Here is a 27,010-nt window from a genome sequence, read left to right on the forward strand (position 1 = left end):
ATGATGAGCAGCCGTGTCGTGACGGGCCGAGGTGCCACTGTGTCCAGGCTGTCCTCAGGCACCAAGGAGGGTCTGGCGTCACACGCTCCGGAGAGGAAGGACGCAGACGCCGAGGACAAGGAGAACGTCGCCCTGGAGGCCGACACGGACACCAGCTCGGTGTTCGACGGTGAAACCGAGGAGGAGGAGGACGAGGACGAGGATGAGGAGGGTGAGTTCACTCCCAATCGCACGGCCTGCTATTCAGCCAAAGTGATTTCTTGGTGAAAGTATCACCGGCGGCCTACGCTCATCCTCCTTTTTCCAGAGCCGATATTGTAAACTCCACATTTGTCTAACGCGAAGGGGTCAGATCGTCCATAGGGTAACGACCGTTGATTTCCCCACAGAGGGATGACGGACTGAGTCATCCCCCAACTCGCAACCTTTCGATTGAGAGCCGCTTCACTCTGCTGCCAAGCAACCTGGTCGGTTTGCACGTACAGTACAGAACGTAACATATTGAGAGCTGCAGTGTATTCGGTGCCACCCTGTAATTGCTTGCTTTTTGTGTTTTATCTTCTTGGGTTTGTTCGGTAAAGTCACGTAGGTAAACAATTATAATTAAAATTAATCAACGTAAAATAAAAAGTTAATTAAATATTTATAAAAAAATTATTTTGTAATTATTATATTTTATTTTTATTTTACTTTTATTTTATAATTATTTTTATTTTACTTTTATTAATTTTAATTATTTTATTTTATTTTTGTTTTACTTTTATTTATTATAATTTTTTACCTACGTGACTTTACCGAAAAAACCCAAGAAGATGAATCATTGCAATCACGAAAGCTTCAAATCTAGAATTTTGTGTTTCAGTTTGTTATCCTTCCTCCCCGCACCTCCGATTAGCACAGTTGGCTACGTAGGGTGCGAAAGAAGTTCAACATACATACTATCCCACTCTTAGCCGCAGATTATGCGTTGCTGAGGTACTGGGTGGTTAAGAGGGCCAACGTACTTCTGACAACTGTAGCACAAAAATTCCATCTCGTGAAATTAGATATTTACAACATCTGGCATATTTCCAGCGCCAAGGTAACAAAAAAACCCACTTGAATGCCATGAGACAAACTCCTCTATCGTAGGGCATACACTAAAATGTATTGCCTAGTGTAGGTAAGATGTACGTGGAGTAATGTCAGTAGTAGTCTCGTGATATCACCTTCCAGAGGCACTTTTCTATTGAGAGGGTGTAAACGTTATTGCATTAGCTCTGTCCATCCCCCCCGTCATTATGATAAAACGTGGGCATAAAGTCGTGTTGCTTTCGTGGACTTATGCTATTTAAAACCTTGAAAATTAATCGAACGATTTTCCAAAAACTTGTAGACTAGAAACCATCGCAAAAAGGGCCTCAGCTCTTCCGACTGAGATGCACACTGCCCGGCAGAGTCGCCATCCCAACCCCACGGCCTCATCGCGCGTGAGCGCAACAGTTAAATACGAGCACAAACGGACGTTGAAATGCGTTTCACAATTCATGTGTGTCCCTGGTTTGTTTACTATTACGATATTTTTTTTATTTTACCAGGTAAGGCTTACTGAGCTGCATTGCTCCTTTTCAGAAGCGACCTGGTCACAAATGATTGCTCAGTGAAGTGGCTTATCGGGTGGAAATTTATTGCAGCCAAATACTGAAAACGTACGTTTCTAAATGCGGAGGGAAAAACTGGAGAAAAGTCCACGCCACCACAGGGAGAGACATGCAAACTCCAAATATACAGCAGGGGTCAGGGTCGGTATCAAACCCACGACCTCCTGCATACGAGGCGAGGTAGTTAACATCTCGCTACCACGGCGCCCAAACATTGTCAATTCGTGGCCTTGGGGCATTCGTGTTCTGTGCATAGAAGCCCTCTGGGCTTCTGTTTTTCACGTTTATCTTGTTTACAACAATGTCATGTGTGTGCGTGTGTGTTTGCTCAAATGTAACTCGGATATGACACTTGGTACTAAGCGAACGCTACCTTGTCGCTCGCCGCTCTTGGGCACCCGCAGGAACTTTGGCGAACACGGGGCGGCGCGACTCGCTGGCGCTCAAAATCCGCAACCGTCCATCGGCGCGCGAGCTGGAGGACAAGAACATCCTGCCGCGGCAGACGGAGCAGGAGCGCCAGGAAAAGAGGCGCAGCATTGGCCACAAGCTCGTCAGGTGTGTGCAGCGGCGTGGACAGTGGTGGCAAATCGGGGCGGTGGGGGGAAGGCAGAAATATCTTTTGGGCTCGCACGCAGCACCCCTTTCGATTCGTAAACTCGCGTGGAGATGGCAGAAGAGATATTGACAGCGGATAGGAATTGCAGTGGGATGAGAGAAAATGTGGACGAAAGATTGAGCCTTCGTGAGAGGAGAGGAGAAATACAGATGAGAATGAAACCGAATTGAAAGAGGCGTAGACACGCTACAAAGGTGGAAATAAATTGGAGATTTAAGGGCAAGATAGGCATGAGAGATTAAATTGCTTTTCAATGTTAATATCCATTTCAATATTTTATGATTGGTATTCAATTTGATATTCGTTTCACCACACGCAGTATTTTTCATCCAGGACTCATTTTAAGATGCTCCTGGGGCCCCAAACGTCTTCTTAGTTTTCTTACGACTGGCGCTGCCACGAGGCGTAGCTATCGAGCATGCAGGTGGCGCAAACTGTACCAGGACCCACAGGCTAAAGGAGCCCAGAGGCGAGGTGAACATGGGGGGAGGGGTCCCATTTAATTCATGGCATTGGGTGGGGCTTTGCCAACGTGCGGTGCCACTGAAGTGTGTGGCTCGGTTTTGCCTTAATATACCGCCTGCCATACCGTGACCCAAATCGATCGCTCATCAACATCCTGACCCGGGGTTGCATTCAGATTAATTTCATATGTATTGAACGGCGGTGGGAAATCGAAGATTACTACGAATATGACGCTTTACTGCAAGGACTCGTGTGTGTTCAAATCTGGCCACGGAGGTTGTCGGTTTACATGGCCGCCGGAATGTAAACTTGTATGGGCGGCGTGTGGTTGCAACGACCGCATCTGCCCGCCAAGATGTCACATCTCTCATTAGCTACCGTCGCCGTTGGTTTTTCCCACCACTGGATGAAGGCCTTCACATCGCCAGCTCTGTCTGCTGCGCCTGAACTGATCCCATCACTCCGCCTCTGCACTGGTCACTCTCTCGAGTGCATCCTATCCCCTGGCTGCCATTCACTCGCTCGTCAGATACATCGACCGTCGTCATTTCTCGTGATGAGATCTGTCCGATCTCACTTTTAGTTAATGTTTTACAGCAATAGGTGCAGAGAAGCAAGCAACCAGGGCACACAAATTACTGGACATGTGTGCAAAAAGAGCTTCATAGCTCATTGGATTTCTCCAGGATAATTAAAGATTATGATTCTGCAAACAAATATATCACCTAGGGAGCAAAATGATAGGGAGCGGAAGTGAAAAAAATATATATCACCAGATGAATCCCTTTATGATTATTAACAGTCAATGGTGTCTCTAAATTCGCCTTCGAGCCCCAATCCATCAACTCTCGTAAGGAGAGTAGAGTTCGTGCAGGGACACGGCCAGGATTGAGTGTGGGTGGGGTGGGTCACGCAAAGGTCAAGGGACCACGCCCAGAGAAATAGTTCGAGGAGGGCGTTGGCAAGGAAGGCGGAGGAAAAAGGGGATTGGGGGAAAACTCCAAAGAGATACAGATTATTGGGAAAGAGGAGAGGAGAGAGGGCGTATGAGGAGGTGTGAGACAATCCAAACATAACACAACATCTTCTTGGTTCTTTCGGTAAAGTCACGTAGAAGGGAAATAATAAAATATCCTCAGGACGGCTGCTTGCGTTGTGGCCGAAACGTCGTGATAATTATTTTGTAATGTTTTATTTTTATTATTTTATTATTTCCCTTCTACGTGACTTTACCGAAAGAACCAAGAAGATGAATCCCTGCAGTCACGAAAGCTTTAAATAGAAATATAACACAACATGATCAGTAACATTTTATATGAGCATGTTTCCTAGATCGTTTGAAATTATATTGTGTTGCGGTCATACGAGAAGAGGTTTGTTCTGGAATACGCGGTGTTTATGTTCGTAACATTTTAAATATGACCAGGGCAAGAACAACTTCCAGTTTCCACCACTTCATCGACCAAAAGCTGTACATCTCCTTAAGTTTTCCTCGCATCTATTATGCCAGGAACATGTGCATCATTACCATGCAAAGTAGCATGTCCATCATTGATGTAAAGTGTCCCTTCTCGTTTTACTGTGCAACCGGTTACGCACGTTCCACTCCAGGAACCACTCGAAGCTTCGGGTCAACCTTTGCTCTGTGGGAGGTCACTCCATCTCCTCTGCTGCCCCTGGGGTCTGGAACTCCTTCCAGCCGGCCATACGCGCGGTCAACAGCCTGCTTCCATTCAAGTCCCAGTTCCAGATCCTCCTCTCCTCCTCTGCCTATGGCTATCTCTTCTCTTTGAAAAGGAAAAATGTTTGCTTGATGAATTCTCATTTGCCCCACTTATACTGCTGGGTGGAAAGAGGCATGGGGCATTGAGGGAACTTGCACCGTTGTTTAAAAACGGACGCACGGAGGGTCAAACCAAGCAACGTCTGCATTTCAAGTCCATTGACACCCCAGCAGAAAACCTTAGAGGCCCTATAAATCCAAGTAGTTGTAGTATTGTATGCTATTTACGAACCTGACAGAGCAAAGAAAAGTATCATGAGTATCGGGACAATGCACAGTGCAATAACTCTTATCCCCTTGTTTGGCTTTAATGGTTCAGCACAAACACCACTGTGTCCAGTGGCGTGCACGCGAGATTTGCACTTTTAAGCCAAGCCACCACACTGGCGGCAATGCGATCAGGTGTCAAAACGCAACACGAAAAGCCCTAATTTATGCATCATCTTTGTACATTTCTGAAGGCTCAAAGGGCCGTGCTTAAATTTGTGATGAGGTTCGTTTTCAAAACAGAAGGTCAAACTTCGTAAGCGCAGAAACAAACATTTGAGGGTTTACCGGATTATTTCTTCGCGTGCTGAAAGACGACAAGCCAATAAAAAAATAGGAACAGTGCAACGTGTGTGTGTGTCTTTCAGCTGAGAATAGGATAACAAATAGCCAAAATCCAGAAACAATTTGTTTCCGACACAGTGGCTGGTTCTGCTAAAGCAACTCCCGCCACAAACTCCATCTGTCAGCATCCGTTCAGCATATACAGTTCAGATCTTCCGAGGCAAGGGAGGTCTGCCTTTTTCAAATCCTTTATATTAAGTTCACTTGCTTGCTTGCTTGCGCGCTTACGACCGTGCACATCTTTCGCTCGTTTTTTAACCCACTTCCCGTGATCCAATCGAGCTGACATTTTGCACACAGACTCGTTGTGCGTGACAATTTATTTTCGTGAAAATGTTTTTCCAAAATTTTACACTTTTTAGGAATTGTTTTTTTATATTTAACTACCAATTGCTGAATGGTGGCAGGCAATCATCTGACCCATAGGTGGCAGCCATCTCAAGCCAGAGGACGAGAGGACTCTAGCCGCCACGCATATAAAGGATTTATAGTGAAAAACTTAGTTTTTACGGGTTAACTTTTTTTCTTGCTGAATCATTTGACTCTTTTGGAATGATGCGTTTGCCACGCTAACGACAACGGCAGACTCCTTTCCACTGTTGACTTTTTAATTGTAATTCCTCGCTTGTTTGAACACTTACTTCTGTGTGTGTGTGACTGCGTATGTGTGCAGTGGAGATAAAGCAGAGGAGTTGTGTAGCGGTTAGCGCGTTACGCTTCGAACCTGGCGACCCGAGTTCTATTCACGGCCATAAAATCTGTGTAAGATTTTATGGAGGACCCGTGTATGTGAGTATGTCAGTCTTAAATGGGTACCTAGTAATGTGTGGAAACATCAACAATGGGGAGACAAAGGCTGCCAGGCAAAGCGTTGGCCACCCACCCCCTCGTGTGCTATACTGGCCTTCATAGGCGCTCACGAACAGCACTTGCCCCATTAGTCTATTAAAGGCTATACGGGGGTTCTTTGTCGTTGTATGCTTAGAACAATGGAATTTATGGTTAGTTTGTCCATTTGGAGGCTGTGGATTATCACACGCCTCAGCAGCTGCCCGAGTTTGAGAAGCTCTGCCCAACTGTTTAAATCGGCACCAAATTTCAATGACGCAAAGAGGGTCTTAAATTACCCCGCGCGCAAGGGAAGGATGACAAGTGACGGCATTGCAACGTAACCAGCACACACAGTGCCATACACAACTGCGGTCACGTATTTCCCATGTTGGGGAGCAGTGGCGCAGTGGTTGACGCACTGCACCGTGAACCCGGCGACCCATGCTCGACAACTGCCCATGCTAATATTCAGCATTGCCCTTCGCCACTGCTGGATGGATGCCTCGCCAAGCCGTGATCCCTACGATGTCATATCATCGTCATAATACCTGCACACCGAGCTGATTTCATTGCTCCATCTCCATCAGCGGACGTATCCCCCCCCCCCCCCCAATATCATTCCTTGGCTGTCAAGAGCAACGACACAGTGACAGCAAAGGCAAACATGAGTTGCGAATAATGTTCGAACCGGTCCTGGGTCACATTCTGAATCAAACTGCACTGCCCATCATTGAGAAGTACATCGCATACACGCCCATGGCTGACACGGCACACGGAAGCCTTCATCCAGCAGTGGCTTGACAAAAGGGCTGTCTGTACATTGTCATTCTGCGTGGTCGCTAGCGGTATAAATGTTTACGCGGGACCGTGTGGAAGCCCAGCAGCTGCGACTCGCGATGAGGAAAGGTGGAGAGGAGGCTGCTGCGGTTGCAATGAGGGTTGCCGCGATGTGCCAAAATTTAGAGGGCGCCGCAGTGGCTCGGAGATGTTAACTACCTCGCCTGGTATGCAGGAGGTCGTGGGTTCGATCCCGACCCTGACGATGCCTGCTGTACATTTTGAGCTTGTGTGTCTCTCTCTCATCATCATCATCATCACGGTGGCTAGGAGATGTTAACAACCTCACCTGGTATACAGGAGGTCGTGGGTTCGATCCCGACCCTGACGATGCCTGCTGTGAATTTTGAATTTGTCTCTCTCTCATCATCATCACGGTGGCTAGGAGATGTTAACAACCTGACCTGGTATACAGGAGGTCGTGGGTTCGATCCCGACCCTGACGATGCCTGCTGTGAATTTTGAATTTGTCTCTCTCTCATCACCATCACGGTGGCTAGGAGATGTTAATTACCTCGCCTGGTATACAGGAGGTCGTGGATTCTATCCTGACCCTGACGCCTGCTGCTGTATATTTAGAGTTTGCGTGTTCTCTCTCCCCGTGGTCGCGTGGATTTTTCTCCAGGTCCTCCGGTTTTTCCCTCCACATTTAGAATCAACAACACACGTTTTAGAGTATTTGGCTGCTATAAATTTCCACGTGCTGAGAAGCCACTTCCGTTGAGCTATCACATGTGGTGGCCAGGTCGCTTCTGAAAAGGAGCTACGTAGCTCAGTGGGCCTTACCTGGTAAGATGAAGAGCTTAGTTGGTAGATCCAAGACACGTCGTACAAAATGAGGTCCACGATAATCGTGTCGTCCGTTTAAAACATTATCGTCAGATCGTGATTGTTGTTACGGATGAAAACAACATTTTGGAGACGAATGTTTATAAATGACCAACGTGTCCATTACAATTATATATATTATTACCTATCGCCCGGGAGAAATGACAGTGGTTCTTTGCAAAACTTTTCCCCCAGAGCAATTGACAGTAAATGATGGGGCCGTTACATGACGTCATTATTTTCATAGATCAGTTCATTATTTCAGGATTTCTTGTGGTTGTGCATTTAAGAAATTGTAGATTGTAAAGTTGCAGGGATTAGAAGACTCTTTGCAGGGTTACGTTGCATGAACTACAGTTAAAGAACGTGCATCAATCTTTAGATGGAGTACTTGTGCCAATAACATCCGGTAGCCCTGGAGAAATTGTTAAACAAGCCTGACTGCTGGTGAGACCCAAACAGTCAAGAAAGGTCCTAAGTTTGCTGACTCAAATGCAGTTGAATAATTATATTGGTCTGGAAAGCCAAGAGACCCATGGATCAAAACGTGTTTTTATTAATATGTAGAGACATAGAATGGAGTTATGCTTATTCACGCTTTGAGTTTCACTGAATGTACAGCGTAGTACCAAAATAATACAATAAAAATTATAAACGCAATTTCAAAGTGACAGGAAACTGATGTTGTGATGATCGACGCTTCTTGAGAATGTGTATCATCTTGTAATTGTCAAAAATGATTTAGCCTCAGCCCGAGTTGTAAGGCGATGGCGTCTCTCTCACCGGACCATCGCGGTTGTCCTTGTGTGCAGGAGGCTGAGTCTGAGGCCCACAGCCGAGGAGCTGGAGCAGAGAAACATACTACGGCGTGAGTATCGACACGACAATGACTGTACCCTCTCCCTACCTCCCACCATGTGGGTTGTTCTGTCCGGCTCCTTGTTTCTGCGTTGTCACCGCTTGGCCCTTTGTACGTACTGGATGCTTCTTCAGCAACTAAAACTAAATCATGAAGCTAAACATTTTTTTTTTATTTCACCAGTTAAGGCCCACTGAATTAAATAGCCCTTTTTCAGAAGTGACCTGGCCACAAATGATACACGTGGGAAAAAACAGGAGTACCTGGAGAAAAGCCACGCATGCGAGGGGACAACGCTCGATTCCATGCAGATGGAGCATACGGACATTAGTCCACACTTAGCTCTGTACCGCCTTTTTCTGGAAAGCCTGTGGTAATGGATTTTCGTAACGTCCGCATGAGGCACAAACCCTCACCTGCACAGTGCTGGATTACAGGCATGCAACACCATCCCCTGAATACCAAAGAGCTCCCTGCCCTTTTACCGAGCAAGTCACAGGCTGACAACAACGACGTGCCATAGAGAGGTGCAGTTATTTAATTCTCGTAACCTTCCCTTTGGTGGGTTGGCGCTTGCAGTGCGTAGTGGTTTGGCAGGCTCCCACCATTGCAAGGGAGAGGAAAGGCAGGGACAACACAAATCTCCGCTTTAAACTGCTCTGTGCGGTCGGAAGCAAAGAATGCTAGGATACGTGTAAGCGCACATCGGGGTTGTAGCTCTGTGCAATAATTCAGCCGTACAATGGTTCAACAAGGCTGCACGTCTTTTTCACTGCAATAATGGCAGATTCTGGCGATTCCGTGCGAATAAACTCTTGAACATAAATAAATACCAGGATTTATGGGTGGGGTTTTTTTGCACGCAGAACGACCTCAACTCACGTTTAACATTTTACTCTGACTGCTCAAAGGAATTTTTGATTGTGGCCACACTGAAATCTGGAATGTGGCAATGCCAGAAAAATGTCACCCATCACGTATGCGTGCGGCTGCCACCATCTCAAAGCGCGGGCTGTGACACACAACCCAGTATTAGCGCTTTGTATGTACAGTATTATGTTGAGTTCTTTCACACCGTATGATGCCAACCGTGCCAAACAAGCTTTCGCCGCTTGTTGCAGAGATTGGCGGTTCGAATCCAGCGGCCGCCCTGATTAATACCACAATGGCCGTAGTAATACGCCACCGTCTGCTTCACAGCGGACGTTCAACATTCCCCTGGCGCCATCTGTGTGCCGGAATCGTGGTGCAAATTTTCCAAATTCGAAAAAAAATTCCCACACGTTACCCAATTGGGATTGCGCATAGCAATCATCGTCTCCCGACTGGCGGACGAATGCCCCAGATTGCTCCCGTGGCTTCTCACCGAGTTAAACGCGTTCCGGTGCTCGCCGCGTCGGAACACCTTGGCATCCCACGTTGCCTCACGCTCCGATGCCCTCTGCACGGCACACCCACTGGGCGGGCAGGCGGGTGGGCAGGTCACACAGCCCTGGAGCACCAACAGGGGGGACAGGGGGGGCAGGGAGCCTGAGCTACTCTGTTGAAGGGTCAGCCCCCCCCCCCCGCCTCTTTAATATTTTTATATAGGCACGTCCAAACAAGTGGCCACAGTGTTTAACACCTGTGTCGGTTGTGTGATGAGCTTCGCAGAATTTCCTCGCGCACGCAGGGGGGTGAGAGCCAGGGCAGAATGCGCCATCGACAAAAGCAGGTCACACCTGTCTGCCCTTACCCACCTCGTGCAATAAAATTGGTGCAACACAATTCATAGATCGGCAGGCCTGTTGGCCAGCACATCCGGAAGAGTAGGCTAACGAAAAAATTGTGCATCTCGGTGAGTTCATTCTCCCAGCAGTGGCGTGCGAGCAATGGATACCAGAGTTGCACCTTTCACTTAAAAACGACCAAAATTCCCAGCGCTCCTCCCCCGGCAGCTCTGCGATCTGGGCGGCCACTTATGGTCGCGCACTTAACAGAGAAAAATACTTGGGTTTTTTAAACTGAACCACAAATTGGAAGATGACTTAACATTCCACTGGAATAACGATTCTGACTGCTGTGTTTTTTTATGTTTTTTTTAAACTTCGCGCGAGTGGAATATTCCGAGTGTTGGGTGTTGTCGCTCATGTAATGAAGACTTCCTCCTTCCAATTGTCGTCCAAGAACCGCAGGTTTCTCCCTGGTTTGCTTTTTCCAAGAGCCGTTATTTTCAAGACAGGAACATGTGTTTTTTATTCAAACTCAAGGGGGGAAAAATGCACCGTGCACGTTTAATGCAAAGCTCTCCCCTCTGCTAGTGGCCAAAATAGACTTCCACCTCTACTTGAGCATTGCAATTTCCATTAATTGATTTAAGCGCACGTCACATTGCCCAAGAGCAATACCTGATTGCCTATTACTTACGTATCGATGCTCTCATTCTATAAGTCTAGTCAGCACTACAGTGCCAACGACCCAATGTTATTTCCCAAAAGAGAGATGACCAGCTGCACCTGTGAAGCCCGTACAATTGTTGGCACTGGATCGATAGCCATTCTATCACAAGGCCCTCCCACCGTCGTGTGCAATTCCCTATTCTCCGTAGTGCATATTTTTGGGGGGGTTTTTTCCTCTCCAAATTTCATTCTAATGTGAGATTAAGAATACAATCGGAAGTCTGGCGGACCAATTGCGCACACCCCGCGTGTTAGCAAACGTCCCACGGAACGAGGTTTTCATCGAAATAGTTTCCGATATCACTTCAAGGGACCATTTTTTATCCGCACACGATTGCGGAAACGTGCTCTTCGTATGATATTCAACTAAATGGTCGATAACAAAAAGAGACATTTTAAAAAAAGAATTCGAATTCATGCCGCAAACGCGCGTAAACACGAGACGGAGGTCATTAACAAGCAACGTCACTAAGCAGTCCTTGAAGAGCCGCGTGCGGCTCTGGACCCGCAGGTTGCTGACCTCTGGGCTATACAGTATTTACTACTATAATGAGCCAAGCATGTCTGTGTGTCCCGCGCGTGACGTCATTCCACGTCGGCCAGCCCCCCTCATTAATAATCATGAGCAGGTGACGTCCTCCACATGGACCCTCCCCTCATTAATAATCATGAGCAGGTGACGTCACTCCACATCGAACAGCCCCCCCACATTAATAGTCATGAAGAGGTGACGTCTTCCAAACGGACCCTCCCCCACTCCACATGGGGGGGGCGAGGCGCCTCCTCTCCCTTCCTCGGCGTCAACTTACAACCCTCACTACAAGGGCAGAACCCTCATGTCACGTGATCTCCGTAACGCTGTTGAGACATAGAAGTACAAAGGACGTCATGATGAACAAGGGATTATAACCTTTAAATGAAATAGGTCTGTGTCACCGCGGCATTACAAGTTGCACACGAATTGATGCAATGAATATATCACGTTGCGGATCTGCTTTTCGCTTGCAAGTTTCAGATTTACTGAAACGCACCCGTCCTTGGACGGGCAAAAGGCTAGTAGGGAATATTCGTCTTTGTTGGGCGCGTGTGCATGTGGTTGCGCGTTTTGTTGTACATGAGCGTGGGTGTGGAGGGCGGCTGGGCTGTGATGGGTGTGTGAATGTGTGTGTGCGTGCAAAGAAGGGGAAAGAGAGGGTGGTTGGCAGGTTGCCCGAGAGGGGATTGCTTACTCTGCTGCGATAAAACCTAGGCAAGGCTCCCGACACTTAAGTGCCTTCCAGTGCTCAGATCTGAGTGCCGTCTGACCTGAGTCGAGAGATGAAAAGAGATTTTAAAATAATTTAAACCTAAACTCCCTTAATAAGCATATATACATGCCTTCGAATATCATCAATTCCATTGTAAGTCGGATTTGTACGAGTTTTCTGCATCGATTCCCATGGGGTCAGATAAAGCTTCGGGTGGATATGGGTTGGTAACACCATACCAGCAATGCAGCCATAAATTGAGCCGCATTTGATAGCCAGCTTAGAAGAAAGGAACCGCAATGATAACGCTCAGGGCTTAATTTCTCAATTAATATTTTCCAAGTCTCCGGTATACCGGGGGGATGTGGCACGCGCATGACTAGTCGCCACAGCCATTGCGAGAAGTACATTAGATTTGCCACGTGCGGAAATATATCCCGACTCGCCGATCTAGAGAGACCTGGATATAATTAAGCCCTGATCACACTTTATATATCCGTCATTGAGAACAACTAATGTTTGCAACGAAGAATGGCATTGTGAATTGTGCACCTCAGGCTTTATTGAAATTTCACAACGCTGCTTCCGTTTGTGAAGAGCTGATTTGGTTCACTAAAAATACGAGCAAAATTTCAGGTTAAAATACGTTTCCAGATGTGTTTTCAGGTTGCACCACGTGTTTCCGTCCGGCATGATGTCCAACGTTTCGCTCAACATGCTCGGAACTTGCCAAAGAAGCTTCCTGCTGGAGCTGCAGAAACATTTACGTCTGATGGATGTAATTTACCTGCGAAACGTCGTACTACTCAAATTGTAAATGTTGTGGATTTACTCTCCAACACACACCGGTGGGCTGAAGTAGTAACTATTTGGCGCGTTTTGTTTACGTGACAAATCCCTTACTGATTGGCTGTGTCGGGCGGTGGAGGATTACGACACATTCATACTTACGCGATCTAACCCCCAAAAAAAAACTTTATTACGCATTCTATGTTCGACTTCACCAACGTGTTCTGACTTGCGTGGTGAAGTATGGTCAAATCACCCCCACGGAACACGTGGTGTGTGCAAGACCTCGTCTGACAGTGGGTTAACAAAGGGGCTGGCGTGTGGACATACACGAATTAAAATGTATTTTTTTTACGTAAACAAATATTTTTAAATCGCAAATAAAGTGTTTGTGAAGGATGTAATTTCTCCTTCCTCCAATAGTGTTTCACTGGAATGCCATGGGCTGTTATGTGTGTTTTTTTTGGGGTCTCAACCAAATAGCTCACATTTCAAACGTTATCTAATTTAACTCATAGCCACTAGACATTGTTATTGTTGGGTTTTGCGCGTGCGTGCGTGCGTGAGTCTAGTACATTTCTACATTAACCAAACATTTGACAGCAGGAACGTCCTTCAAAACAAAGATGCAAAACGACGTTATTTGGATCAGAGTCATGGTGATGACATTGTTTATTTAATTTTCGATTTAAAGCGTTCGTGACTGCAGGGATTCATCTTCTTGGTTCTTTCGGTAAAGTCACGTAGAAGGGAAGTAATACAATAATAAAACATAATAAAATAATTCTCTCGACGTTTCGGCCACAACGCAAGCAGCCGTCCTCAGGTGAAAAACCAGGTCTGTCGAGGCGACAGCGTCTGACAGACCTGGTTTTTCACCTGAGGACGGCTGCTTGCGTTGTGGCCGAAACGTCGTGAGAATAATTTTATTATGTTTTATTATTGTATTACTTCCCTTCTACGTGACTTTACCGAAAGAACCAAGAAGATTGTTTATTTATGCATTAATCCCCCCCCCCACCCTCCTCAGAGAAGAACGAAGCTGAGGAGCGAGAAGAGGAGAAGAAAGAAATCAAGCGCAGGCTCTCGAGGAAAGTAAGAGAGCGCTGCCCGTCGTTCCACCTGCCTGCCTGCCTCCACGTGTTCTGGTGCTCGCCACGCCGGAACACCTTGGCATCCCACGTTGCCTCACGCTCCGATGCCCTCTGCACGGCACACCCACTGGGCGGGCAGGCGGGCGGGGGCTGGGGGCAGGGAGCCTGAGCTCCCTCTGTTGAAGGGTCAGCCCCCCGCCTCTTTAATATTTTTTTTTATATAGGCACGTCCAAACAAGTGGCCACAGTGTTTAACACCTGTGTCGATTGTGCGATGAGCTTCGCAGCATTTACTCACGCACGCAGGGGGTGAGAGCCAGGGCAGACTGCACCGTAGACTAAAGCAGGTCACATCGTTACTCATTCTCACGAGCCTTTAACGTTTGTTTAAAGATCGTTTGACATTGGCTGTGTGGTGCTTACCTGAGATTTCTGTATGCCCCCCCCACCCTTCACGCAAGGTCTCGCAACAGGGCTGAGGCCACAATGATCTCCAGGCCACACCACCGCATAAGCCCCAGACCTGGAAATCTCCAGGATATGATATGCAAGAGATTGTTGGTTTTTTTGTGACGTTTTGGACCTATAAAAGTAGAAAATATTAACAGATTAATCTTAATCCAGGTGCGATCTTCCAGTTTAGGTGACACGGCCTCTCTCGGATAACCACACTTGGATTAAGACTGGTTGCGGTGTGCTAGATTTGTGTGATTGGGGAAATTTAATGCATTGGTTAGTGACTTGGATCTTAATAATCATCAGCCAAGGCACATGCGTTTCGAATTGCGGTTAAGGAAATCAGTCGAATAACTTGGCAGTGTGTGATATTATTTACGAATATTATCTCACTGTTGCATTAAACGCAATTGTGGCCCAAACATGTATTGTATTACAATTTGTATTGTGCAATCATTGGTGATGTGGACAAAGACCATCAACTTTACTACACTTGAGAACCAGGGGCGGTTTCTTCATTAGGGCGATTGGGCGACGCACCACCAATGTGTGAAAGGGACTTTTTCAATCACATTAACAATCTCATTCAACCACAGAGCTATGCTAGCCGTTACTGTGCCTCTGGATATAGTCCAATCAGTGTCATGTCACGTTCTGTGGAGTACCGCCTCTTTTTGGGCGATTTCACTCCGGCTGAGAATCGCCCAGAGTGGTCCCATAGACTTACATTCAAAGATGTTTTTTTTCGAAGGGCGGGCGCTGCAATGCATTCTCTATGGCTTCCGGGAGGGCTCGCACTAACGTGCTTACGTCATCATACGTAAGCACGTTTCAGTCAACAAAATAATTTGTCGCCACCTAGTGGAATCTTTAATAAAAGAAACTGAGTGGATTGTAATAATAGTGAGTATAGAAACAAACAAGATGTATTGTAAGAGTCACTTTATTTTTCATTAATATTAAAGAAGTGAAGTTGCCTTTACATGCTTAAGCTGTTAATTTATCCATTGCATGGGTGGACCTTATCCTTATCAATCATCCAGACATTTGCCCCCCCTGAGAGATTTTGCAGGAGCCGCCACTGTTGAGAACGCAGTTTAATCACAGGCAATCGCTCGGATTCAAACCCCCCAGGGCCTCCGACCTCTGAGCCACCTGGCTACCTTTGACTGAAAAATGATTTAGTTTTATGCAGAGATGCACAATTATATATAGGTAAGATGTTGGACTTCTTTCGCACCGTACGTAGCCAACCGTGCTAACCGGAGGTGCGAAACTGAGATTGCGTTGTACATGTTATTAATTTATGTCCCAGAATGCTTCACTCCAGTGCCATAATGAGTTTTCATGCACAAATGTTTTAGTTTGTACAGACAGGGCCCAGTTATTTCAGAGGAGGTGTTCTCATGAATGCCATCTAGTAATCCAGAAGTCATCTATTTAACAAGCCTGATTCTACCGATGAGACCCCGTAGGTATGCACCTGTAAGCAAATGCTGTTGTATTAGGTGAGTCTCGAAGGCCCAAAGGCCAATAGACAAGACGTAGAATATGCTTGCGTGTAGATACAGAAGGGAGGTTGATGTATTTGTTTCACGTCCTTTATAGATTGTCCCCGTTTACATTTTAGTTTATGTGCAGCAGCAGCAGGTACGTATGTACGTTGAACTTCTTTTGCGCCGTACGTAACCAACCGTGCTAATCGGAGGTGCGGGGGGGGGTACAACAAACACTAAACGCAAAAATCAATTCTAAGGAGTTGAGTTTTCAATCTGGATGATGTCAAAGGTGATGCTCCAATCTCCCCCCTGCAGCTCAGCGAGAGACCCACGGTGGAGGAGCTGCGCGAGAAGAGGATCCTCATCCGATTCAACGACTACGTGGAGGTGGCCGCAGCTCAGGACTACGACCGGAGGGCGGACAAGCCGTGGACTCGACTCTCTTCTGCTGACAAGGCAAGCACCCCCCCCACCCACGCACACACCCCCCCCACCCACGCACACCCCCCACCCACCCACGCACACCGCCCACCCACCCACTCACACCCCCACCCACCCACGCACACCGCCCACCCACCCACGCACACCCCCACCCACCCACGCACACACCCACCCCCACCCGCGCACACCGCCCACCCACGCACACCCCCACCCACGCACACCCCCCCCCCCCACCCACTCACACTCCCACCCACCCACGCACACTGCCCACCCACGCATACCCCCACCCACCCACGCACACACCCCCTCCACCCACACCGCCCACCCACGCACACCCCCACCCACCCACGCACACCCCCCCCAACCACGCACACCCCCCCAACCCAAGCACACCCCCACCCACGCACACCCCCCCCCCCACCCACTCACACTCCCACCCACCCACGCACACTGCCCACCCACGCATACCCCCACCCACCCACGCACACACCCCCTCCACCCACACCCCCCACCCACGCACACCCCCCCCCACCCACGCACACCCCCTCCCACCCACGCACACCCCCCCCCACCCAAGCACACCCCCCAGACATCTGCAACGAGGTGAAGAGCTGTCGAGATGTGAACTACCTCGCCTGGTATGCAGGAGGTCGTGGGTTCGATTCCAACCCTGACGCCTCCTGTACATTTGGGGTTTGCATATCTCTTTCCCCATGGTCGCACGCATTTTTCTCCGGGTCCTCCGGTTTTTCCCTCCACATTTCGAAACATCCATTGAGAGTATTTGGGCTGCAAAAAATGTCCACGTGATAAGCCACTTCATTGACTTCATCATTTGTGGCCAGGTCGCTTCTGAACCAGAGCTATATATCTCAGTGGGCCTTGCCGAGTAAAATACAAATAGTTTAGTTTTAGTTGAGAGTGTAACCCAGGAGTTGTGACGAGGATCTCTGGAGCCCTCTCTGTGTCAGTGGCACCAGTGGTGGTGCTCTTCACAAGCAAACCAAGCAACATAATCGGGGACCCAAATAGCTCAAGGGGGTCCCGTTTTTATGAAAAACTAGAGCTCCATCGAATAGAGGCTATAATTAGAACAATATGAAAATAAAATGTATCTCATCCGTATGTTGTCTGTACATCTCCCCTCCCAACTAACTTCATAATTGTCTCTTGTCTGCATCGCTATCACTTCACTTCATTTATGTCTCACCTGGAGTTCTCTTCTTTCATCTCAATACACCTTTAGATGTTCACATACCTGACCCTATCACATATCCGCCTATGCCTCAGTCTCCAGCGAACCGCATGAGAGCAGATGGAGCAGGGGAACAAAGACGAATTAGAGACATCGCACTGACTGTTGGGAATTGTAAGTGGACTTGGGCAAATTTCGTCGCTGATGGCCGAAGGCCGAAACAATATTGGTCGACGGATAGGACGAGTGAGTGAATAGCAGCCAAAGGGTGGCACGCACTCGAGAGGGCCATGAGATCGGCCCATAGCCAGGAGACAAACGGATTGTAGCTATTGCAGAATTGTAAGGGCCGGGGATGAAATATCTTCATCAAGCAGCGGATGAACCTTGGCTAAAGGTGACGACTCGTGAGAGATGTGGCATCTAGCCGCGGGAGCTGCGGTCGTTGCCACTACACGCCTTTACACGTTTTACATTCCAGCGGTCGTGTAATCGACAACCTCCATGGCCACATTTGAACGACGCACACGGGTCCTTGCAGTGTGTACGTACGTCCGTTGAACTTCTTTCACGCCGTACGTAGCCCACCGTTGCTAATCGGTGGTGCTATTTCACCGTAATCTGGGATTATCCACGCAGTGCAATGCATGAGGCCGCCACAAATTTTAGGTGAACCTGAATAAAACCCCGGGTCGGGATGGTGACGAGCGATCGAGTTGTGTGGTGCGATGCGAAGGAGTTAAAGAGGACGCATCCTCCTCGTACCCCGGTGCCTGGGCCTCTCTGACCCACGCGCCTCGGTGCAATCGCACTGCCTGTGCACTCGATAGCTACACCCGGAGGTGGTGCTGCTGTTGTTGCTGCTGCTAGACATAAGCAAACGATTAGAGCCCTAAGCAGCTCATTATAATAGAAGGGGTGAACCAAATATCAGCTTCAATCCATATCGTATACAGTAAATGTAACGGAAAGATGTACATAAAACACCAATTTATCTCTCACTGCCATCTTTTCTGCATCTACCTGCCTCCCATCTCACCACGTCTCTATCACGTGTCTATATCTCTTGTTGTCACCTTTACTGTGATTTCATGAATTGAAAGTGGGGGACCCCAAAATTGATTTCCGCTTAGGGCCCCCCAAAATTGTGGCCAGCACTACCACCACCATCACGGCACAGACGAACTAACGCGTACGTGTTTCTCTGCACTTGTGACTTCAATGGGATATCCCTGCTTAATAATGTATGCATGCATGCATGCACGCATAAATCCGCAACTCAATCTCCATAGTGCATCGTATCACTCATATATATATAAAACACATTGCTATATACTCATGCCCTTATTTAGTTGCATTTATACAAAAATTGGGCGGTGAGGGGGGGGAAATGAGCAAGCAGACAGATGGAAGGAAAGAGTGTCATTCCGGCAATTCCTTAAAGCACAGGAAATCCTTTTGTAATGCAATCATATGGCAACAGAGGAATTGTGTTACAAAAGGCAGCTGTAACACGTCTCCTCGTTGAAGCTCGCACCGGGCGCCGTACACGCGTGTCCAGGAACATCTGCGCGGGAGTCTTCCTCCCTAGGCGTTGTCAGTGGTGCAGACAGGTCACGGACAGGTACAGGTGCAGCCCCGCAATTGCTTTGCTCACGCCACTGTTGGCAGAGAAAGGGCTCCACAAGACAGAGCTCCTGTAGAAGAGAGAGATAATTGTTTGTCTACCCTTCCACGCTGGCCAGATGCCTTGGAAGAGTTGGGAAAACCCACAATTGACCCCACCACAAGCAACCTGCCCGTCGAACAACCGGTGCACACGTTTCTACTGCTGGGCGGTCAGAGTCGGTGGTGGCGGTGCGGGGGGGGTAAGAGGTTTGCCCCATTTCTTCAACTCCCGTTCTGGGAGATTAAACTGGTAACCTCACGAGGTTTCATTTATTTCAGTTTCATTTATTTGGTATAGCCCTGTGAGCCATTCGGTTCTTGTGTTCTCATGAATTCCATCTAGTAATCCAGAAGTAATCTATACTCTTAGGTTTTTTCGGTAAAGTCACGTACGTAAAAAATAAAATAAAAAATTACTAAAAGATTTATTATTTTATTTTATTTCTATTATTACTTTTAGTAATTTTTTATTTTATTTTTTACCTACGTGACTTTACCGAAACAACCTAAGAGTATGAATCCTTGCAGTCACGAAAGCTTCAAATCTAGAATCAGAAGTCATCTATTTAACAAGCCTGACTCAACCGATGAGACCCCGTAGGTAGGCACCTGTTGTATTAGGTGAGTCTCCAAGGCCCAACGGCCAATAGACAAGATATAGAATATGCTTACGTGTAGATACAGAAGGGAGGTTGATGTATTTCTTTCACATCCGTTATAGATTGTCCCCGTTTACATTTTAGTTTATGGGCAGCAGCAGCAGATACGTATGTACGTTGAACTTCTTTCGCACCGTACGTAACCAACCGTGCTAATCGGAGGTGCGAATCGTCACACCACGGTCTAACCCTGCAAGGGTGGCGTGAGGAATTTTTTTTCCGACCGCAAGTTTGGGAAAGCGCTTCGGAGGAAACCCCGGCGCAGAACCACCCGCACTAACACCCCCGCGGTGCCCATCCATCCCTGCCGCCTCTCAAAACCCACTTTGATGTGCCGCGCGGACCTCCCAGCAACTTTCCCAAACGAGCAGCCAAATTTGAGAGATTAGCCAGAGTTTTTCCATGAGCATAAAACACAATTTTACATACCTTGGGCACAAAAGAGTGAATTACAGTGGGAATAATGCGCTAAGTGCCCTCGACAACAAGAACAACAACAGCAGATGAAACAATGAGAGTCAAGTGGAACTGGCAATTACAGCGAGCCCGGCTTCATGTGTGGGCCTCTGTACTTGAACCGCCGTGTCACAAAGTAGACGGAGTGCCGCAAATTATTTGTGACCACAGTGTCAGTCCATTGAAAGTGCTTGTCCTTCCGTCGGCGAGCTCGAATGCTCGTGCCGTGACCAGCGCTGGATTAACGCAGGGGGCGCTTTCGTGCCTGCAGCCCCGGTGGTGCCTTGGATTTTGGCGAAGCCTAGAAGGAAAGTAATCTGGACGAACTGCTTCATAACCTTTGAAACCCAATAGAGTAGGCACTACTCATTTAGTAGTTGGTGCCAAAGCCTCACTATGCGTACTTCCGACCGGTTGTGTTCCAAAATTCAAGGTTTTGTCCGTTTTAACTGTGACCTTGGCTTTGAACGTTTCGTATATCTCATTTAAAAACTGGAACTGAAGTAACCATGGTGAAAAATAACAACGGAGTGTTTGGTGTTTAGTGTGGGTAGAGGGGGGGGGTTAAGACAGTCAAGGGGATGGAATTTAACAAAGAGCCCCCCCACAAAAAATAAAATATCTCAGCCCCAAGCCCCCCCCCCCCCACCCCCACCATGAACCTAATTTGTCTCTGCTGACTGAACGGCTGCGTGTGCCGCGTGTCCAGGCTGCCATCCGGCGAGAACTCAATGAGTTCAAGAGCTCGGAGATGGAGGTGCATGAGTCAAGCAAGCAGTTTACAAGGTAATGCCACCCTGCATCTCTTCCTTTGGCCACTGTCGTCTGCCATGGATGATTACTGCCTTCAAAAATGCATTACGTGACACACATGCAGGTGTACATTGACATATATATACAAGAGAGAGACGCGCGCAGCCACGTGGCAGCCTGGACCCCCGCTCTCGCGTGGCCTCTCCCCTTCGTTCGTTCCAGTTCTGACCACGTGTTGTTCGTCTCCACCCCTATTTAATACCCGGGTCACGTGGCACATTTCCACCAATCCTGTTTAGCCTCCATGGAATATTCCAGACTCCACCGTAGGCTCCCGGGACCACGCCCCTGACTCGTCTCCCCATTGGCTGTGACTAAAGCCAGCAGAACCAATCCTCTACCTACAGCTGTCACCTTTCCATTACGTCAGGGCCACGCCCCTAGGCTTCCCCCCATTGGCTGTGGACCAGGACCGGCAGAGCCAATCATCGTGACGAGTTGTAATCCGTTAACGACCCGGATATATCCTCATATTACACGTGTTGTGTGGTGAAGAACGACGCGAAGGCAAGTTGTATAGGGGCTAACGCCAAACTGTTTAATTTCGGGCTTACGCCTAACTTGGGGGGAAGGGTTAACACAACTATGGGCTAAGCTAATCTCCCCAGGGGAAGGGTACTGGGAATTCCCTACGCCCTACCAGGCTATCGGGCTCTTCCCTCAGCACTGGCCGGGGGTTCAGCCATCTCGGCCAGCTGGGTAAAGTAGCCCTCTAGCCTGGCGCAAATTCCCCTTTTACCCGGGGTCCCTAATCCCCTACCACTCGCTCCCCTGGCTCCCGGCAAAGAGCCCCTCTACGTCACCGGTCCCCCCTCAAATACCCCGAGGGGACATGACGTCACTCCTCCCGAGGCGAGTGTGACATCCCGTCATCACTCTACTCCTCAACACATGCATACATAAATACAGACAAACATACACAAGTGTTATTTAAAATTAGGTGTGAGCTTGTTGAGACGAAAGTTGATATTTCAGTGGATAACTAGGATGCAACAAAAACAACTAAGCCGCAGTAAAATACATAGTTCCGTGCAGGAAACAATTACAAATGTAAACAAAAAGAATAATTCATCCAAATGCATACATGTAGATATAATGCAAGACATTAATAGTAAACACAACATTACTTGAAAAAAAATGTTGGGTGTGTGGGGTGCGGTGTAAAGCGGTACGAACCCTGCAACCCGCTCACGGCCAACACCAGTGACGATTATCTGAACCGGTCCTGGGCCCCCCCTAGGTTGACTCGGCCTCAAATGAGTACCTGGTGCGGTGTGTAGTAAACAGCGCCACTGGGGAGACAAAGGCGGTCGGGCGTGGTGCTGGCCACCCACCCCATCGTGTGCGTGTGCCGGCCTTCATAGGTGCTGCTCGCTAACAGCACTTGCCCAACATTCTTTTAAGGCTATACGGGGGATCTTTGTCTTTTTATATATTTTTCAATATTTTCTGGCAATTTTACTTAAAATGTATCATTGCAGAAAACACATTGCATTCCTTTGCCAATCTACTGCTGGATGAAGGCCTCCCCACAGAAGGTGTACAACGGGATGGTGTAAATTGTAAAACAAGCAGGCTGCCAGAGAAGGGGGGAAGTGGGGGGGGGGCACTCGACCAACGAGGCCAAAAGCTGTCCCATGTGCCAGGGTGGAGCCAAAGCAAAGTAGAAGAGCACAACTTTTTGAAAGGTTGCTCTTCTAAATTACATTTCACAGCAGCTTTTTGTTTTATGTTAAACTCAATTGTAACCAAATCGCCCAGCCTAGAAAGCCTGCGAACAATAGATTCAAATAGCATATGTCATTACCACGTGGCTCTCGACACAATTGTACGGAAAGAAATAGCGAGGAGTGCCAAAACGCATCATCAACGCGCACATGGAAGTTTGTCGGACTAACGTGCATTAGAATCAGGTCGGATGGCGAAAACCCAAAACGCAGGATATCTTGTTAACTCCAGCAGGATAAGATGTCGAAACGTCGCAACAAGTCACGCGGTGACTGAGGAGCATGTCAAGTGACTGAGGAGTGTGTAAATGTGTGGCTTTCAGCAGGGTTGGCTCACTCGGCAGCCCCATCCCCCGACCCCATCGCTCCGTCGCTCTGCCTTCAGCCAACGTTTGTTTCGCTGCAGCCGTTTCGTCCCCGTTTTTAATCGGCGAAAGGCCCCCCAGATGAGAGCGTGTGGCAGATAGTGCTCTCGGAAAGACCGCCGATCTGCACGCGAGAGGATGTTATTATAAAGAGTTCCGGCCCGCACTTCCCCCACTGTTGGCAGGGCCCTAGACAAGGTGGATGTCTTGGTGGGTGTCTTCCCGCCCCGACATGCAACCCTGGCAGATGCAGCGGCCAAAATAAAATTCTGCTTACGAAAGAAAACAAGTTGTGAATTCAAAAATGGATAGGCTTAGTCTTGGGAGGGGTTGAAAAGGGCACTTGGAAAGGGGTTCAATGAAAAGTGAGAGTGTGAGGTCTACGGATGATTTATAGAGGTCGACAAAAAGCCCTGGAGGTGAGGAAGCTTGCAGAGACGCGACGTCGTTGAGCCTTGAACCGTACCCTCGCTGTTTCTGTGCTGCACGGCACAGAAACAGCGACACAGCCTGACCACGACGTGCGGTCTTCAGCCAGATTAGCTGTGTTGTCCCAGCTAATTGCAATGATCTTTAAATTATTGTTGGTATTGTCTCTCCAACAGAACCTATGGAAGTAATGACAAAATCACTTTCGATTTAATTTTTTCAATTGTACGGCAATATATTTCACGCCAATAAATTCCAGTTACTTTTTACAATTTCAATGCGTCAGCCATGAAGGCTTCCCTGAGCTGCGCCGTCTCTCACGCTTCTGCATTGGAACAATCCATCGAGCGGCTGCACACGAGCCGGTTTAATCGTTCCATCTTCAAGGAAGAATGTCCTTGTGGGTGCATTTCCCTCCTGTTTGATTGGTCGTGATGTAAGAGCTTCCAATTGTGCAAAGTTGGAGTGGCTCGTTATACAAAGTTGGTTCTGGGTCTCTCTGACCCCACGGTTCCATTTCCCCGCATTGGGTGAACTCAGATCCAGGTTTCACTCGGAATGTCAAGTTTCTTTCACCAGGTGATAACTCAAGAAACCAGGATAGGAGTCTCATTTATAAGAGTGACCAGGGTCACTAAAATGGCAAAAGAAAAACCAAGTACAGAAATGCAGCAAATATAGATCAGAGCAAAAAAAACGTACTTTATTACATGATAACTTTTAAATATAGTATAATTGTGGACTATTATCCTATCATCTCAGAGTCCCTGTCACATAATAATATGCTACACAGTGGCAGTGGGGGTCGCAAAATGCCGATTTATCACTAATAAACCCCAATGATCCGATCGAAATTAGGAATTTCTATCGGATCATTGGGGGGGCACGTGCCCCCCCCCCCCCCCACTGGCTCCACCAGTGAGTACATTCTGCTACTCGACTGACGTACGCTGGGACTTAGAATATCCTGGAAGACTTACACATTCCCCAAGATGGTAAATATCCTGAGAAAACCAGGGCAGGTGGCAACCCAACTTCCCACCAAATGTTACACTGCACATGTCTTGAAGCTAGAGGCACTGTGGAGGCTATGGGACCAAGGCCTTATCTCGAACTTGTGCACATCGCGGGACAATTTTTGTCACGTGAGATATACTTACGTTTTCAAACGATGTCATCACACACCACCGATGTACACACGTCGTTCAGTCATTTATCAACATCGTCATTGTTATTGAATCCAGGTGAGCTAAAACTGACTAACAGAGCATTAAGGTGCACGTGTAATCTAAAGTAAGAGGCAACACACCGGCGAAATTTAATGACGAAATGAAACATCCAACAGTGAATGATAAAGTGTGCACAATGACAACATACAGGGTGCTTCAAAAAAATATTAAAACTTATACGGGACTATCGTTTTTAATGGAAAAAGAACGGATAATAAACTGTAACATGTTAACACATGTATGTTAATAGCTTCAAAAAGTCAAAGAGTCTCCACTTGTTCGCCATCATTGTCAACACATTGCCTGGAATCTTCTCCAGGTGATCTCCAAAGCCCGGAGGCACATTTCTTGTGGTGTTGTTAATCATTTTTTGAAGCACTTTGTTTCATACAAATTCCAATATGTATTATATGCGGTGTGTTAAGGTGCGGTGGCGCAGTGATTAGTGCATTACGCTAGAAACCCATTTGACCTGAGGTTAATTCCTGACGAGTGATAACTGAACCAGCCTGGGCCCCCACCTTCACCAGCCCGCACTGACCAGCATGGTGAAGTATGGTCAAACAACCCCCACAACCAACACGGTGTGGGCAGGACTTCACCAACCAGTGGATTGATAAAGGCCTCCAATTTGCTATTGCAATGTTTATATTTTTATGTTATTAATGCAGTTGTAGAACTTATTTGGCAACAAAAAAAGGTTGCAGAGGACGTATGTGTGCGGGATGGAGAAAGGCCAGTTTTTGCGGGAGAGGCATTGGAGTGGTCTCCACGAGTCCGGCGACCGGGGGCCGAGGGCCTAAGACCTGATGGTGAGAGACCGTCAGGCCAGATCTTGGAGTCCACTGCGTGTCTCTACTGTGCAGCAGCTGCGGGACCCGCCAGAGAGCAGAAAGCATTCGCGAAAAGTGTGATGGCATCGATGGCTTTGACCACGACGACACGCCCGACCTCTTGATCTTGACGCAATGCCGAGTGCGGATTACGTCGCTTTACTTTGCCTCTTTGCAGATTTCACAAGCATTGAGTTTCGCTCCGGCGGCCAAGTGCTTCATCACGCGTCCTTTGGTGAAGCGCACGGCTCGTTCTGCAGTGCAGAAGAGCTGAGGGACAAAGTGCCGGCGTGATCCCTACCACTGCAGGGACACGGCAAAGCACAACTCCCCTTGTCGCCATCATTCAGGGATCATGCCTGCCCTGTGCAGCTACCACTGTGAGCGTGGCAAACGGGTCATTGGTTTACTACTACTACTACGTAGGTTTTTCGCGGTTGTGCAAGTGTTGCCTTCCGAAGTGCTTTCGGGTTGTACCACGTGTTTTGTTCGGCACGTTGTTCTCCGTTTCGCTCCGCGTGCTCCTGCAGAAGCTTCCAGCACACGGAGAGAAACGTCGGACATCAGGCCGAACAACACGCGGCAAAATCCAAAAACACATGGGAGAGGTGATTGGTTTGACGCTACTTAAATGTGAATTCGGTACAGTAGGGTACTTTGAACGTTGGTATATTTTATATGCAGCTTTCTGTGTACGATGTGTATATTGATTAATGTATACAGTACATAAATTATTAATTCCTGTAATTAAATAAGTGACTGCGCTAAATATTGAAAAAAATGCGATTAAACGGCTAGCCCAATGATAAGTGTAAAATAATGTATGAAAAAAAAATGTTAACCAGCTTGTGTTGCTGCTTCAGCAGATACAGGTCATGAAGTATAATCCACAAGTGCAAATGTATCTCAAGATAGCATTGTGATTGGACCTATCGCTGCCTGTCCGGTAATTAATCACCACAGGGCTGAATCAAAGCCTCAAAAGGAAGCAAGTGTCATTGAACGCAGGCTACAAAGTGCTCGGCCAGCATATTGCAACAGATGTTCAACTGAAATTGGGATAAAAAATAATAATGCCATGAAATTAATCCACTCTCTGCTATTATTTTATGTATATAGATCGGCATGCACCTCTTTTGGAGGATGTTGCCTCAAGAGGAAGTCTTTTTGCTCCGAGCCAGCTGCTAATGGTAGTGGG

At 47.7% G+C, this 27,010-nt stretch overlaps 1 protein-coding gene across 1 annotated transcript; it reads left to right on the forward strand.

The window, feature by feature from the left end:
- Positions 1–26,086, forward strand: LOC144717985 (phosphatase and actin regulator 2-like). The gene is made up of 8 exons (XM_078593844.1): positions 1–211; positions 2,045–2,198; positions 8,428–8,483; positions 13,979–14,043; positions 16,313–16,453; positions 21,126–21,202; positions 23,507–23,531; positions 25,991–26,086. The coding sequence occupies exons 1-8, from the start codon at positions 1–3 to the stop codon at positions 26,084–26,086; spliced, it is 825 nt and encodes a 274-aa protein (XP_078449970.1).
- The last annotated feature ends 924 nt before the right edge of the window (positions 26,087–27,010 follow it).

The sequence above is a fragment of the Lampetra planeri genome, chromosome 4 (assembly GCF_965212315.1).
Source record: "Lampetra planeri chromosome 4, kcLamPlan1.2.h2, whole genome shotgun sequence".
NCBI classification, from domain to species: Eukaryota; Metazoa; Chordata; class Hyperoartia; order Petromyzontiformes; family Petromyzontidae; genus Lampetra; species Lampetra planeri.

What these genes read in the sequence shown, in the direction of transcription:
- LOC144717985 (XM_078593844.1), top strand. Translation starts at nt 1, where the DNA reads ATGATGAGCAGCCGTGTCGTGACGGGCCGAGGTGCCACTGTGTCCAGG. An exon ending in AGCGCAGGCTCTCGAGGAAA is followed by an intron (nt 14,044 to 16,312) that starts GTAAGAGAGCGC and finishes TCCCCCCTGCAG; the next exon opens with CTCAGCGAGAGACCCACGGT. An exon ending in TAGACAAGGTGGATGTCTTG is followed by an intron (nt 23,532 to 25,990) that starts GTGGGTGTCTTC and finishes GCCTCTTTGCAG; the next exon opens with ATTTCACAAGCATTGAGTTT.